Source organism: Pyxicephalus adspersus, chromosome Z, assembly GCF_032062135.1.
Source record: "Pyxicephalus adspersus chromosome Z, UCB_Pads_2.0, whole genome shotgun sequence".
NCBI lineage: Eukaryota > Metazoa > Chordata > Amphibia > Anura > Pyxicephalidae > Pyxicephalus > Pyxicephalus adspersus.
Window position 1 is genome coordinate 20,878,801 of NC_092871.1, and position 15,765 is coordinate 20,894,565.

The 15,765-nt window shown below is 39.2% G+C and overlaps 1 protein-coding gene across 4 annotated transcripts in view; it reads right to left on the reverse strand.

Moving 5' to 3' along the window:
- Positions 1–3,243: 3,243 nt before the first annotated feature.
- SIPA1L3 (signal induced proliferation associated 1 like 3) overlaps positions 3,244–15,765 on the reverse strand; it is a 110,040-nt gene continuing 97,518 nt past the window's right edge. For 3 of the 4 annotated variants that reach the window (XM_072431728.1, XM_072431729.1, XM_072431730.1), the window contains 9 exons: positions 14,937–15,043; positions 14,483–14,844; positions 12,817–13,005; positions 11,731–11,896; positions 9,647–9,836; positions 8,540–8,683; positions 7,517–7,637; positions 6,003–6,084; positions 3,244–4,649 (listed from right to left, as the gene is read on the reverse strand). In XM_072431728.1, the coding sequence (XP_072287829.1) occupies positions 4,500–4,649; positions 6,003–6,084; positions 7,517–7,637; positions 8,540–8,683; positions 9,647–9,836; positions 11,731–11,896; positions 12,817–13,005; positions 14,483–14,844; positions 14,937–15,043 (1,511 nt within the window). In that variant the 3' untranslated portion in view covers positions 3,244–4,499. The remainder of the gene's footprint in view (positions 4,650–6,002; positions 6,085–7,516; positions 7,638–8,539; positions 8,684–9,646; positions 9,837–11,730; positions 11,897–12,816; positions 13,006–14,482; positions 14,845–14,936; positions 15,044–15,765) is intronic. The other variant, XM_072431731.1, reaches the window with a different exon arrangement.

A 15,765-nucleotide genomic window follows, 5' to 3' on the forward strand; every position in this document is an offset into this window, starting at 1 on the left:
GGTAGGGACATTAGATTGTGAGCCCCTTTGAGCGACAGCTAGTGACATGACTATGGGCTTTGTACAGCGCTGCCTAAAATAATGGCGCTATAATAATATTGTGTAATAATAATGCTGAAGTGTAAAAACTCATACACAGAAATATAAAATATACAGCTGCCCTGTACTCTGGCATTGGCCCAATTAACACTCCAAATCCTTGCATACATTTGCAACTGCTTGCAGGTTCACAGCAATGAATGGATGATGTGATCCCCATGTGATGGCTCAGCTGACTGGTACCTTACATCATCAACAATTACGGTCTTATTTATACTTCATAAATCCTAAATGGCCATTGGTCTTCCTGGCCAGACATATAACCTTAATGCACCATTACTGAATTTTTCAAATATGGATGTCAACTTCTTTTTTTTTTTTAATACTGAAAGACAAAGAGACTTATTTGCACATTTTTGTCACATTTGTGACATTTGCACAGAATGTGAACACATGTAGTGTATCTGTTGCCTCCTCTCTGCCAATCCATTATTCAGAGAACCAAAAGGAAAGGTCCCAGTATTGAACTTTCTCAAAAACATTTAGCCCAATAATAAACACAGGATGTATTCATAAATCTTCCATAATATACAGAAGGAAAAGCTCTAATATCACAAAATGTATTGTGAGAATACAGAGTATGTGATATATCGGGCTCCACTCACACACTGCCTATACACAACACAGCACTTTTATTGTCCAGAGTGCAAATGTTTTCTAATGGATTTGCAACATTTCTCAGAAAAAGAAAAATATTTAACACTGTGTTGGTGCAGATGAAGACCAACGGTCCATTTCGTGTAATACTTTTGTCATTGAAACCAGCTTACCTTTGTTTGCCTGCACTTTCTTCCCTCACTGGCATGGCATGAAATGCAGAGCACATCTAGGTATAGGGAAACATCTTGCAAGGTTGAATTGAATGACTGATCACCAGGAACAAGTTTATGGGGAAAAGGATCCCTAATCCTTGTATGAGCTCTGACCAGCTTGACTTGCAGTTTAAATAGGAGGTCTTCTCATATCTACGGACTTACAGAAAGGTGAAGAATTGAAGTGAACCTGCTGCTAACCATGTTACAAGTTTAGCTTCTTTAACATATTCAGGTAGCTGCAGAAAATCTTTTACAATTATCTTTTCCCTGTACATTGTGTGCTAATAGAGTTTATTCCTCAACCGTCCTTCCATTTCAGATTTCCTTGATGGGTAATAGATGTAAATGTAGAAAGATCCAAAGCATAAAGTACTCCCAACATTCCTCTACATTGCATTGTACAGCTACCACAGGACAAATAAACAAACACGTCCACAAGAATGTGGAAAGCGTCCTATTTATTAGGACTGTCCAAGGTGACCCCCTCACCCTTGTATTTCAGCTCCATGGCCAGTCACCACTTGCATTGCTGGACCTTAATATTTAATGGGCTGGGGTATCCTAAAGTATATTATAGTTTAATTGAAATCACAGTAATGTCATAGAATCTTTCAAACACATCTTTATTATTTTAAAATGGTAAAGAAGGTAATGATCTCAGTCATTGAAATTCTCCTCATTGTAAATGTCTATAAAATAGTGTAAAACATCTTTTTCTAACGTAGCCAGCCATTGCAGATTTAAATCCTGCATGTGACTTTGGTTATTTGGCACGCTCACCAGTCAAGAATAAAATGTCAGGGAGAATATCTATTTTTATATGGGAAAGGATTGCTGGATGGTTTTAGAATTTGTCATAGAAAGGAAACTTTTTCTTGGGAAAATTAATATCCTTTTTATTCGTAGTTGCGTCAATATTTAAAACTGTAACTATGGGGACAATAAACAATGAGCTATGATACAAAGTGTTTACAGTTTTCCTTTACTGACCCATCTTCCCCAATAAAAGCACAGATCAACCAAAACAATAAACCCTCCTGCCCAGTACGACATGGGTCGCCTTTATAGTACCAAGAGGTTTTGATTTTGCAAGATGTCTGAAGGTGTCCTGAAGTATTTGGGACCAAGATAATTGCACATTACCTCCATCAGTCTGCCCTTTACCCATAATGCATCCTGCTGCCACCTCTTCCCTAGGTAAATAAATCACACAAATCTCATCAGAGCAGCAGTGCAGTTCTGACACTCGCATGCTCCTTGTAGGGAGTTGACAGGGATCGGCATGGGCACTGGTCAGCCGCTAGACAGCGAGAAGTATTGGCCAAGTGTTCTGACATTTTCCTCTTATTGCCAGCATTGCATTGTTTAGCAATTTGTGCTATGGTATCTCTTCTATGGGATCAGACCCAGCAAGATAATGGTATTTCTGGTTGTGTAGTTTATTCTTCCAGTAAAGTGATTTTTACACTTCCTGTAACAGGGTGACAATGTGATTTGTAGTGAAGAGTCACAGAAGTGTCACTATATGGGCGGGGTAGACTTAACTGAGATGTAGATTGACTTCAAGTAAAACACAAATGAATGCACAGCTCCAGTTAAGGCTTTATAAGCAGTACCAGAGTTATATTACTTTTGTAATCGTGTAATAGTGGAAGCGATAAGAATAAATATATGACTGTTATTAGCACCTTGGCACTTATATAATTTGTCCCATCCCGAGAACTCTCTCTTGCAGGACAGCTTGGCCTGTTACTGGAAGGGAGTCTATTATGTTACATGAAAACCAGTGTGGTAATGTTACTGACAGAATAACCCATGTAAGTATTTTATATCCGGCTAATAATTCCACTTTAGTGAAGTCTGCACCTCACCATATAGGTGGTGGACTGTAAAGAAATATTGATTTATTGCAGATTTAGATCTGTACTAGAAAAGCAATGTCTGAACACAACTGGTTGGTTAAGGAGAAGAACATATCATTGCAGACCTGGCAAACATCAGAGCATTTTGCTTTACCGCAGGTTTGAAAGGAAAATCTATCATAAACAGTATGGACTGGCAGCTACCGATAAGTGAACTTGTCATTCTTTCTAAATGCCTTAAGTTATCCCTTAAGAGATTGTTTTCAATATGTTTGTGTTGCCCAGATTTTTAAAGCCTGGCCTCCTGATGTTCAGCCTTCGATGCCCGCTGCAGGCCTGCCCTGGAAGGGTGACCCCAAATGGTTATTATAGGAGCTCTCACGTAACAAGGGGGCTCTAGCTGTAAAATGAAGCTGGTATTCCATCCACTCACTCACCAATAAAGAAAACACACAGTAGACACTGGGGAAAGTGTAGAACCATTTATACAAATATAACAGTATACAGTATCTGTTTCTGGCAGCCCTCATTTAGAAAATAGGTTAAGTTCTTTAACAAGCTCCAAGCCAACATGCATCTTGCACAGCAGTAACGGTGTACAGGCTGGCACGAGCTGAGGTCCACAACAAACGTCGTTCATCTTCTCCAGATGTGCAGACGGTAAGACTCAAAAATGGCTACTTCACCGTTTAGATTTTCAACATGGCTGATTTGCTCAGTTTATATTTCAAAATGGCTGCTTTTGCCTGTTAAACAGTTCTGATAAGACCTGATTGGAGTACAGTGGCTGGTGAGGAAGGAATTATATTTTTTAAGCCTTCATGTGGATGAAATATAGAGACCCCTCCCCAAAGCAGAGAGAACCGGAAGGGTAAAATGTTTCCTTATCAGTTGTTATAGATATCACAATTATTTTAAAATATTTGTATACTTGCCTTACTCTCACCAACAGATACGCCAACGGCAAATGCAAATTCCAAAATTCAAGTATAAATAATATCTTTACTCTGACATTACACAGAAATGTACAATGCTGAGAAGGAATTTTAATGTAAACTTGCGGTTTGTATTTGCAAATATTTTAAGATATTCCTAGCAGATCAATAAGATGCAAGCAAGGTCAGTTCTCCCTCCATTAACAAAACAGATGGATAACTATTTACATGTCATATTAACAAAATATACATGGAAATATTTCTGGTATCCAGTCAGACTGGGGTCATATTAAAATAAATTTGTATGAAACCTAACTGTTCATTCATGCCCACCTCATTGTGTATAACTTTATCCTATACAGCTTTAAATATATATTCATATATAACATTATTTTCCAGGTTTGTGGAGGAGGGGTTTGCATTGCCCTTGCCTGGGAGTCGATTTTGCATAATTCCTGATGCAAGGTGGTTTTTTGTAAGCACAATGAAGGCAAAAATACAATTTTTTTTCTTCTTTTATAATTTCCCTGTCAGGGTTGTAATTTGTACAAATCTACAAAGCAAGGAAAAAAATGTTTCTGTACATAAAGAAATGTGTTGTTGATACAAACAAAGTGACAAGTGTAAAATCTTGCATCCATGATAAAAATGAAGCCCCACAATGCATTGCAGGACATGTCAAGGGAAAGACGGCTCCCCCACCATGCAGCTGGAGAGTGCAATGCCCAATATGTACCATTTTGTCATCTCTGGCAGGTTCAGTCACCTCAGTTAAAAAGAAAAGGGGGTTAATGATCCTTTTTCTCCGCCGTGCCAGAAATGATTTTGGCAAATTTTCTTAGCTGCTCACTGGCCGTGTGCGACTCTGCTTGAAGCCGCTGGTTATTCTCTCGCAGATTGGCCACTTCCATCTGTAGTGCCTCTTTGTCCAACTTCTCCTATAGACATACATGTGAAGGAAGATTGAGGTTAAAAGGGATGAAGTAAAATAACCCTAAATCAGGCTTGTGTCACAGAATGGTTCACATGAACAGAGGTGATCCACAAATACATTTTACCTTTAGATATACACACAGTCCTGCTCCTAGGTTAACATTCCCTGGCAGACATTGTCATAATGTGGCACCAATTCTTTGAAGAATGCAAAATAGCACAACCATTGAGGAAAACAAAGCAACCAATAAAATAATGAGATTGTCCCCGTTCAAAAGTCTGCGTATCCTTTGTTCTTAAATAATGTGTATTGCCCTATTAGAACCAATGGTAGAATGTTGTCTTTTGTGATAGTTGTGGATGAGGACTTCAGATCTTGTAAATTCCTGCAGTTCTTCAAATAAATTGAGGATAAGAGACTGGGACTGCACTTTCCAGCAAAGCCATGGCTATTGGAAGAACCTTTCATGTCAGACAATCGGACACTGTCCATGGCACACAGTGGTAATATATTGATCGTAAAATTTTAAGACTCGAGGATCAAGGTTTAGGACGGGGTAAGGATTTTTTCCAGTTCAGTTTTCTTTTGTTCATTTTTGTTTGACAAAGTTGCTTTTACGGAATGTGAAAAAAACAGCCATCTCAAAATAAGCAGGTTGAACAATTACCTGATTTATTAACAAAATTTGCAGGAAAATTGTTACCAGTAAGTTTGTTACTAAGCAACTAATGGTGCAAATGACAGTACTGGCAGTCATTGTGAGCCTAAAAGACCTGCCTTGGCTTTTCTGAGTTGACTATTACAAAGCAACAATCATGCAGTAAAAAGAAATAACCTTGGACAGTCACACATTTCATTTTAAGATTCTATGCTCATTAAGGACCCCCTCCAGCTTGAAACATAAGAAAAATGATGGAAACACATTGAAACTATCAGGTTTTTGTGAATGCAAAGGTTCATACAGCCCCACCCTACGTCCAGATCACTACAGGCCTAAACTGGTGGAACATTTCTTTTCTATGAATTTTCAACTTAAAAATATTTTTTGAAAATTTTTATTCTGCTTCAGCTTTGCAAATGTGAAAATTGCATAAGAACATCTCATATATAATGAAAATCCATATACTATTTGCAGCAGGCATATGGGAAGTAGGAACCTAAATTCTTGCAGCTGGATTTCGGTGATGCTCCTAACAGACTTTGACATAGGAATAGGTTAGACTGTATCATTAGAAATGGCTGACAGGACCAGGCTGGCCTATTACCTTGAGATAGGTTAATGCCAAGATACCAAAATAAACAACCTTATGTTGTATAAAGCATATTACTGAACAGAAACACAAAGCTCCATCCTTACCTTCTGTAGATCAGTGTGAAGTTGTTTCAGCATGACTTCCAGTTGCAGAACTTTCCCGGTGAGGTCTGGAGCCACTTCATCACTGCAGACACATTAAAAAAAATGTAAATTCCAACATTTGAAAGGTTTCCTGTGATGTAACTGCAAGTATTGTCAGACATTTTGTATATAAAGGGTTTTTACCAATCAGTTACACATATATTATTCATGGGAAGTACAATGTAGCAAGATTCATCCAGGAATAAAGACTACAATGCTTATGGGCTAAGATGCAGTGAGCAGTTTAAGTTGCTCTTTGCATGCCCCCAAATACCTAGGAATGTGAACCCAATGCTTATAGTATTCACCTCTGATGTGTATGAGCCTTAAGGCTCTATTAGCAATTAGACCCTGCTAAATTATTCCTATGCATATACATCTGAAAATCTTTTGTAATGCCCCAAGAGTTAAAATGCAAATGTTGAAACATTTCAGAGTGTTAATTACACCCTCCAAACACTTTCCATTGGCAAGCAAGGCAGCCGGTAGGTTGAACCAATAAGTTGGCGCAGGAAAAAGCAGGTTACTGTTTGACACCACTGGTGCTATTGGAAGATGTACAATAAAGCTCCATGGAATTTGGGATCCCAAGCACTCAAAAGCCTGTACAAATGCCAGTTCTGAGATCAGATTGGTAAAATCATAGTTATAGGGAACTAATACTTGCTTATTATGATGTATTGATTCGCCAAACATGTCAGTGTAACAATGTTATCATGAGTAATGGGGTAAAAATGTCATTTTGTTGGATTATTATATATCATAAATGAGAAATCAGTGAATGTGATGTTTACCAAAAATTAGTGGTGAATCTATCACTGTAATTCTGCAGTAATTCTGCATGAACCTGCAGTAAATGTGAGTGAATGTATCTATCTGTCCCCAAACCTGAGAAACAGACCATTGAATTCTTAAAGAGTGATGGCTGCTGGCAGACCCTTTCCAGAGTGATTCTGTCCCTGGCACATTTCTGTGTAGTTTAAGATAGTTTGGAAAGGCACCAGGACAAGCAAGTTTCAACAGTGTTATTTTGCTGGGTTTTCTTAACTTTTATTATTGAGCTGAGAATTGTGTTAAGGAATATGTAAAGCACAGCCAGCTTAACATTTAACAATGACCTGATTTGTTAACACAATGTGCTGAACAATTGTGACTGCCAGGTCTGTTACTAAGCAACTAATATTGAGAAATGACAGTTCTACATGTCATGATGAGGCTGGAGAATCTGCCTTAGCTTTTCTGAGTTGGCTAACAGTGAGATTTTAACATAGATGCAGAAAAAAATCCAGTTTTCTATGAAGAAAAGGAAATGTTCCTGCACAGTCACACATTTTAGTTCAGTTTCCTGTGCTCACATGTCCCCCCCCTCCATGTCCAAACCTCGTCTGAGCTGGTGGAATATGGATTAATTTTGATCATGGAGCGAAATGTATAATTGCTGTGTGACAGGCTCATCAGCTGGTGTATCTTCGTACCTGGAGGTGGGAGTGCTGCGCGGCGTATGCTGCCTCTCCAGACTGAGGTGTGCAGTGCCTCCACTCTGAACTGGACTCAGGGCAACTTCATTCAGGGAGAACAGCGAGGCCGCTCTCTGCACTGCAAAATAAAAAAAATGTATGTGATTAACAGTAAATTTTCACCCGATACAAATTCACATTTTGTTGCAAATATCTTTAATTTACATTCACCTGTAAGGGGACTTGCTCTCAAAAGCTAAATTAAAAAAAAAGGCCATCCATAGCAGAAATGTGTTACAAAACCAATTGATTAAACAGTCTCGGACACTATGTGTCAAAATCTCCAAGAATATTAATTTTCCACTCCGATACTGCACTGGAAAATACGACTATTTTTACCATGGCTCACATAGGCATAACTTTAGACTGCATCAAGGAAACAACCAATCTGGACTTATTTCATAAATCAGTGAAAAATTGAGCCTGCCACAATAGCTAATAAATTGTCACTCATATGAAGTATATGTACCTGCAGGAAAAAGTAAGCAGATCTAAAAATTGTATTGTGAACAGGTAGTCCCGGGGTTAAGGACATCAGACATAGGGAGGACTCCTAGATATGAAGGGGGCTTCCCTGCTCCCTTCTGTGCAGGACAGAGGCTTGATGGAGGGAGGGGGTGGTTTGCATGACTTGCAGAAGAAATCTTTTGCTAAACACAGCTGAGACAGAGCTCTTCTGCAATCCCGTGTAACTCTTTATTGACCAAGACAAACTCTGCAGTTGTTTCTTTTTGCTTATCAAAGCACAGCTTGCCCCAAAAGTTAATAAACTCCATAAAGTTTTTTTTTTTTTGCTTTGTTTGTGATTTGGTCACAGTGATGATTTTATACAGTAACTGACACCACTCTGCCTAATAATGTTGAGAAAAACATCTGTTCTAATTGCATTTATTAAAATAATGTACATGTTCTGACTTACTTACAAATTCAAGTTAAGAACAAACCTATCTCATATGTAACCTGGGGACTACCTGTATTTACCTTCAAAGGCCTTGGCTGCACTGACAAGACTAGACCATTCCAGTCCGGATGCAGTATCTGGCAGTGGCATCATTCCTGGATCTATATGTCTGGAGTTTGAATCCCGTATCTCAGATAATGACAGCTCAGAGGAAGAAATGGTCGCTGCAAAGAGAAGTCATCAACAAAGCTTATTTCAAAGTGACATTTACTTATATCATCCCTCACACAAGTGTTAACATTAAAGAAAACAGCACAAGAATACATGTGTGAGATAACAGTTTTACAGACTGCAGGTGACAATTAGTCACCTAGTAAAAGATACAAACAGATAACAGTCCTTGTTGTCAGATTTATTACAGAATAGGAATTGACACCTTCTGTTACATCTCTAACATGCAGCCAGCAGACGAGGCCACTAAACCCTAATACATTTTTAATATAAATCTGTCATAGGAAGAATATGGTGTCTGTCATTGCTGCCCTTATCTGGAAATGCTAGTTTCTTGGCTGGTATTCTAATCTGTCTCAAATACTTCTACTGACCTTGAACAAATACAGAGCTCAGAAAGCTTTATATTTATACATGATCTGAACTTATTACTCAAAATTTTAAGGCACGAGTCGTTGTATCAGTCATTGAACATTGCAAAAGTTTAAGTGATAATTTTTGGCTTAAAGCTGTAACAATCTAAGTTAGCCAATAAAAGCTGCCACTTCAAGCAACACCAATAAAATAGTGAAGAAAAAGAGCCAGAATAACAAGCAGGAAACAACTATTTTACAGATAATTATTATTATTATTAAATGGGATTTATATAGCACCAACATAGTACACAGCGCTGTACATTAAATAGGGGCTGCAAATGACGGACAGATACAAACAGTGACAGCCTTCATGTTTTCCATTAAAATGGTTTCCATGAAAAAGCAATGAATGTTAGGAGAAAGGGAACTGTGCCTGAGTTAAGGTTGGATTTGGCATTCAGGAGAGGTGCTGCAATAAATATGCATTCATTTCAATGTGTGTGGTGAAGGCAGATTGTTGGGAATATGAGGTTTCATTACTATGGGTTAAAGAAAATGCCCAAACGTTGTATATAATAAAGTCTAAAAGAGAAAACTTACCAGATTTTTCTGGCATGTTGGACTGATGCTGGCGACGAGCAGGAAGGGTACTGGATGGGTACGGGTTGGTGAAAAAGACATCACTGCCCATTGTGGGGTCAATTGCAGAAGAGCAGGCAAATCCAGCGTCTCTGCGGCCACTGCACAGGCTCTCATCCGACAATGTTCTGTGTAAGGTCTTCTGTGGTGACTGAAGTAAACAAAGAACAAGGCACAAATGACATATTCTTAAAAGAAGCATTATGCTAGTGCTAACATGAAGGAAATTGAATATATAAAGGTGTTAAAATTACTAGAATAACACAGCCTGCCTACTGAATGGTTTCAATATCTTTCTTGACATTTGCCTTCTGCACCTGACTATTTCTCAAAAGAATACCGAATTTACCCAATGCCTGTGAAGGTTCTCTTTTACCCAGGCTATTGTATAGCTAGACAGTCAATCACAATCAAAAAGAGTTCTTGTCCTTGTAATGATAAAGATGTTGAAAATATTGCATAACATTCCAAGCCACTTCAACATATTTCCCCTAAAAAGCTCTAATCAGAAAACCATGCGTGTTCCTTTTTTCCCCCTGAAGCTACAACAAACTAGACCTTAGGGGACTACTAAATGGCGCAGAATTATGTGGCTTAAGGCTGTAGGTTTACTCAGAACCACTAGGCAAAAGACTGACTTTAAAGAGTTATATAAAACAAAAAGGAAAACTTGCACCATATTTTTAATGGATTAGGTAAAAACATTGAACCTAATGAAATGCTATGGCAATCTTGGTCAACGTTCGATTGAAATATTGATCAGGCATTGAATGAGAATGCTGGGAAGTGAGAAAAGCGGCAATAAAACGGCTGAGCAGCAAGGTGGCGAGAGCCCCCGACAACCAGCAACCAATAGACGCGCTCCCCAAAACTTACCATACCAATGGGTAGCAGCATACGTTCCTATCGATATTCTATTTCTGCCAAAATCTGATTGATAGCTAGTGGTGTCTGGCAACAATCTGTGCAAACTATCAGCAATCAGCTATTAATAATTTACTTGGCCGTAAACAAATTAATCAAGCATATTGCCATCTCCAGTTAAACTAAGTGGATCTCAGAGTGTAACATAGTTATTGGTGCTTCTAGCAGTAACCAGTTTCTTGTTTGTTTTGCTTGTCTTAGAGACGGCTTTTCAGCAGTGACATAGTAGGAGTCAGTAAAGTCTTTCATAATTAAATCAAGTCTAGGCCATGAAACTGATGCATGGGTTTTTGAAGATGTACGATCCTAAAATGGCTAGATATAACTATGTGCAAGTTATCCATTAGAGGATGACAGCTCTGCTTCCCTGAGCACTGACACAAGTTAACACAGCTGTCAATCATAGACAACCCATCTAATTTACAGCAAACTACCAAGAAAGAAACACGTGCCTGTCACTGCAGAATACCTGGTGGTGCTAATTCAATATTTTGGCAATCGAATTAAAAAAGTACACAGATAAGGGCTTTGATTGGAGTTTTGATTGTTACTGATTGGTTTGTGAGCTTAATGACCCAGAAAATATTGAAGCCACTGGATGAGAATGAAGGCCAAAATCGTGAATTTTAATAAGTCAGCCAGAAATGGATGAACCTGTATTTCTACTCTAATTAAGAAGAACCTGCAGGCAGCACTGCAGCCCAGATTCTACTGTATAATACAGTGCTGACAAATCTAACATTGGAAAGCTGTTGACGAGCTGATGAGTAAGTAGAGTGATGATCTAATTAATCATCTGTCTTCTTTACTTTCCAGTATTTGGAGGAGGAAAGGGAAGGATGCTTGGAAAGTTATCAGTGACCAAGCTGGGCTGCACAGCTACGGGGGACAAGGGAGGCAAATGGCCAGTAAAGCGTATTGTTTAATTATTTGTTGTCTGGCATAGGTGCCTGGATCACACAAGTGACTACACATAATTTAAAAATCCTTGGTAAATAAGACTATATATGTATTTAGTAGGGAAGGATAAACAGGTCTTTCTACAGACACTTTCTATTCATGTAGATGGAAAAACAGATTTGTGACATGTGAGGTGTTCTGTGGGAAGTTCTGTGTCTCACCATGCATTCCTGCTCCTGCTCTGGCCCTGGATTATCCATAATAATCAGTCTTTTCAGATCATCCTCAATTGTGGATTTGTAATTCTTACGAGGTGACCGTAGATCTCGCAAGGAGGCCCGAAGCCTGGGTTGACCAAAAACATTCTTTGTGTTCACATCGACTTCTCTGAAAAAGAATAACCAAGCAGAGTATTAGGAGACATCACAATCACAGGTACCGCTGAGGTTTTCTGCAAAATACATGCAAAAAAAACAAAAACAAAAAACCAATAAAGAACTAAAATGCTTACAATACAGTGCTATATACCAGCTGCCCAGCTCATGTTTACAAACAGCAGATGTTCCTGTAATCCTCCCTTTTCAACACATGTGCCTGTTACCGCTGACCTACATTCTTCTTACACACAAACAGAACATGGCCTCCATCATTGTCTCTGATCATGTAACGCAGGACATAAATATAGCAGTTTTTAGGCAATTGAAAAATGATCTTTCTTAAGGAGATGTACAGAAAACATTAATGTTCCTGCCAGATTAAACTTCCTTCCATTTCCTGATGAAGTTGTCTAAAAAAGCAGGAACTATCTTCAGTAATATTTTAGACACGCACACTAATCAACAACCATGCGCAGGTAAAATGTTGCCTTGAATGAAGCCTTCCATTGCCGGATTTCTTTTGTACGAGCTTCCAGACACTTGCCCCAAGGCATGTATTTTACAACATTCAGTATTAAGGCTTCTGGCAATAAATCTGCCAGGTATTAGAATTTACATAACTGTCAGCCGTCATCAAAAAGGTGCACAGTCTTTATTAAGAAAATGTCCTACCGAGTTCAGATTGGAGCCTACTGTTTGACGTTAATAAACAAAAAATATGAATGTTTAGTTATTGAAGGATAACTGATAGAAAAAGGAGATAGTTTATGTCTGAAAGTGGGTCTGTCTGTAATGCAGAATCCCATTTGATTTACTGCTTATATTTCGAGTCATATACCCTGGGAATTCAGATCTTGTGGATCTCTATTTATCTTTAAGAGATCCGATTGAATTTTAGTGTGGTATGTTAGAGAAGGGTAATGAGCTTACTTTTTGGGATCAGTAAACGTAGTTGGTCTTTGAGGTGTTTCCTCTGGCTTCTTCCAACCAGCTGGGATCTTATTTCTCACATTCTGTCGGGAGAAAAAGGATTTGGGCACAGAGCTGGACAGCTGGAAAGAGCTCGACTGGGACATCTGTTGGTTCCGGGAACCTTCTGGGGTCTTAAACATGTTGGATCTATTGGCCGAAAGAATAAAAATAATAACCTTCAGTGGAATTTGTAAAAGGTCACTGATTCTTTCTCTCATAAGGTAAGAAAATAAGTGTAGGATCTTTCTACCTGCATTTGTTTAGGCCCTCCTCCATTATACAGGCACTTACAATATGGTAAATATCCTCACCTACAACAACGATCCATGTGTCTTTATTTAGAAATTACCCTTGTTATCATAGCTAAAAAGAACCAAATAGTGCCAAAAAGGTCTAACATTCCCAAAGGGACCAGTATGAATGAATGAATCAGATAAAGCACCTGTCCCCCAACTGCGCAATGCAACCCCTGGTCTGCCCCCCGACTGGGCAACGCAAGCTCCTGCCTGAAAAGTAGAAGGCATGTCCTTCTTTGGAACGAGAAGCAGTCATTTTCTAGTGGCAACACGGTGGCTCAGAAGTTAGCACTCTGGCCTTTGCAGAGCTGGGTCCCAGGTTTGAATCTTAGCCAGGACACTATCTGCATGGAGTTTGCAGGTTCTGGCCAGGTTTGTGTGTGTTTCCTCCGGGTACTCCGGTTTTCTCCCGCATCCCAAAAACATGCAATTGGGTTATTTAGCCCCCCCCCCCCCCCCCCCAAAAAAAAATTGACCTTAAGACTATATTAATGACATATGACTATGGATATGACAAACGTAGCCAGGTTTTGGTCAGCAAAGAAGCGATGTCTTTCTAATCCAGCCAGCAAATGAACTACACATTAAGGAAGACATGTTAGAGGTACATTTTTCATTTTATTTTTAACTGGATTCCTGTATTCCGCTTGTAGAATAGCTATTCTCATGTGATTTAGAGAGAAATTTGGGGATTTCACTGTTCTTGCTAGATAGAAAAATGCAGCAGAGGACCTTCAGTGCAAGCTCATTCTGTAGATCTGTGCTTTCTCCACCTCTTCTTGAGCAAAACTCAACCAGCTCTGATATAAGGGAAGCAAAGCCTTGCTTCTTTACCATGATGGCTGCCTCCTGAAAGGACACATCATAGTATAGAAAAGTAGAACATGACAGCAATGGGGGGGAATCAGCTGTAGGGAGACCCAAAGCAATAAGGGTGATTAGTTCTCTGCTTTTGATTCTACAGTAGAGGTCCACATTAATGGGGTTATCAGCTAAAGTGGTTAAGTATAATTGTTGCAATATACAGAATATGATTCTCCCATTGTTGCGAACACACGGATAACTCAGGATAGGATCACATCAGCTCTCTATGAAATATGTCTTATGTATTCCAGCAGATTGCCAGTTAGGCTTCCACAATAACTAGCTTTTGTAAATTAGAACTAACCGTTCAGCTCAAGATCAAACGCCCTCTGAATAATGTTTAACATTCATGGATACAGTATTAAAGTCATACTGTAGGATAATAAATCTTAAAATACACACAAATCTTAAATTACACATAATCTGCAATGTCATTAACATATTACAATAACATTGACCCTTACCTTGACTGGTTTAAAGCTTCTCCCGATCCATTCCCTGGAGGGAACATTTTGGGCCTATAGCATTTTCCAGAGGTCATCTGCTCCTTCCGCTTTTCCCGAGAGCTGTCATGCATGCCGGGATAAGTAGAACATGCCATGGGTTTTGGGAGTTTCTCTCTTCGAGGCTGTCTGTTTAGATTAGAGTGGGGGAAGTTGGGCAGAGAGGTGTCAATGCCACTGTCATTGGAAGTGCCTTTAGATAGGGGCTCCAGGTCTACGTCAGGTTGCTCCTGGGGATCAAACCAACGATCATCGCTCTGGTTACTGGAAGCAGTGCTAGACAAAGTGTTACTGCTGGAGTGACTGGAGTATTGGGTCTCTCCCTGTGTGATGGAGAGAACAAGGGGAAGGAATAAGTTCCAAATATTACTTTACATTCATATAAAATATGAGCACATTTAGCAAGCTAACTCACCCTAGAGTGCCTGTGCGGAGAACTCTTGCCGGGCAATTCCTGTCTGTTTGGTCTCTTGTTCACACTGGATGCCACTCGAGTCTGTGATGGGATGTGCCATAGAGGCTCTGAAAAGACAAATGCTATCGTCATGCACACGTAGCAGCCATCAGTGACTGTGAATAATTAGAGACCGAGTGTTAATTAAGGTGGTTGGTGATGAGGGGGAGAGGCTGGGAACTGTGATACTGAGTCCTAAATTATACTGATGATCTATTCAGCATACAGTACTTACAACTAACCTTATATATAGGAAGGTTACATTGCATATCTTTACGAGAGCTACATCATTCTGCACATGCTTCCCAGGAAAGGTAAAACATGGTTTAGGCTAACTTAATCCAATGCAATCTATGATTTTTGTAGGCCCAACTAAACTTTAAATACATTCCAGGTACATCAAAACATTAGGTGTGCAAAGTGTTAATAATTGATCCATTTTCTTTAAAAGCAACCTGAACAGAGAAGTCCCTTTCTCCCCACTGTGGAAGCAGTGGTCTCAATACAGAGGTCCAATAAACTTCCTGGTGAGTCAGAGCCAAGGTTCACAAATCAGCGGGGAGAATGAAATTTACTGACTGCTAACTATAAATCTGAAATGTAAAGTGTCTATTATCGCTTATCACAGGGAATGTAAAGCTACGTACACACTTCCAATAATTATCGTTGGTAAACGAAAGACGAACGATCCTGCACGATATCGGCGAACGATCGTATAGCACCGATCCTGTACATGCAGATAACGACACGATCGTTCGCAGATATTGTACACACAATAGATGCGATCGTT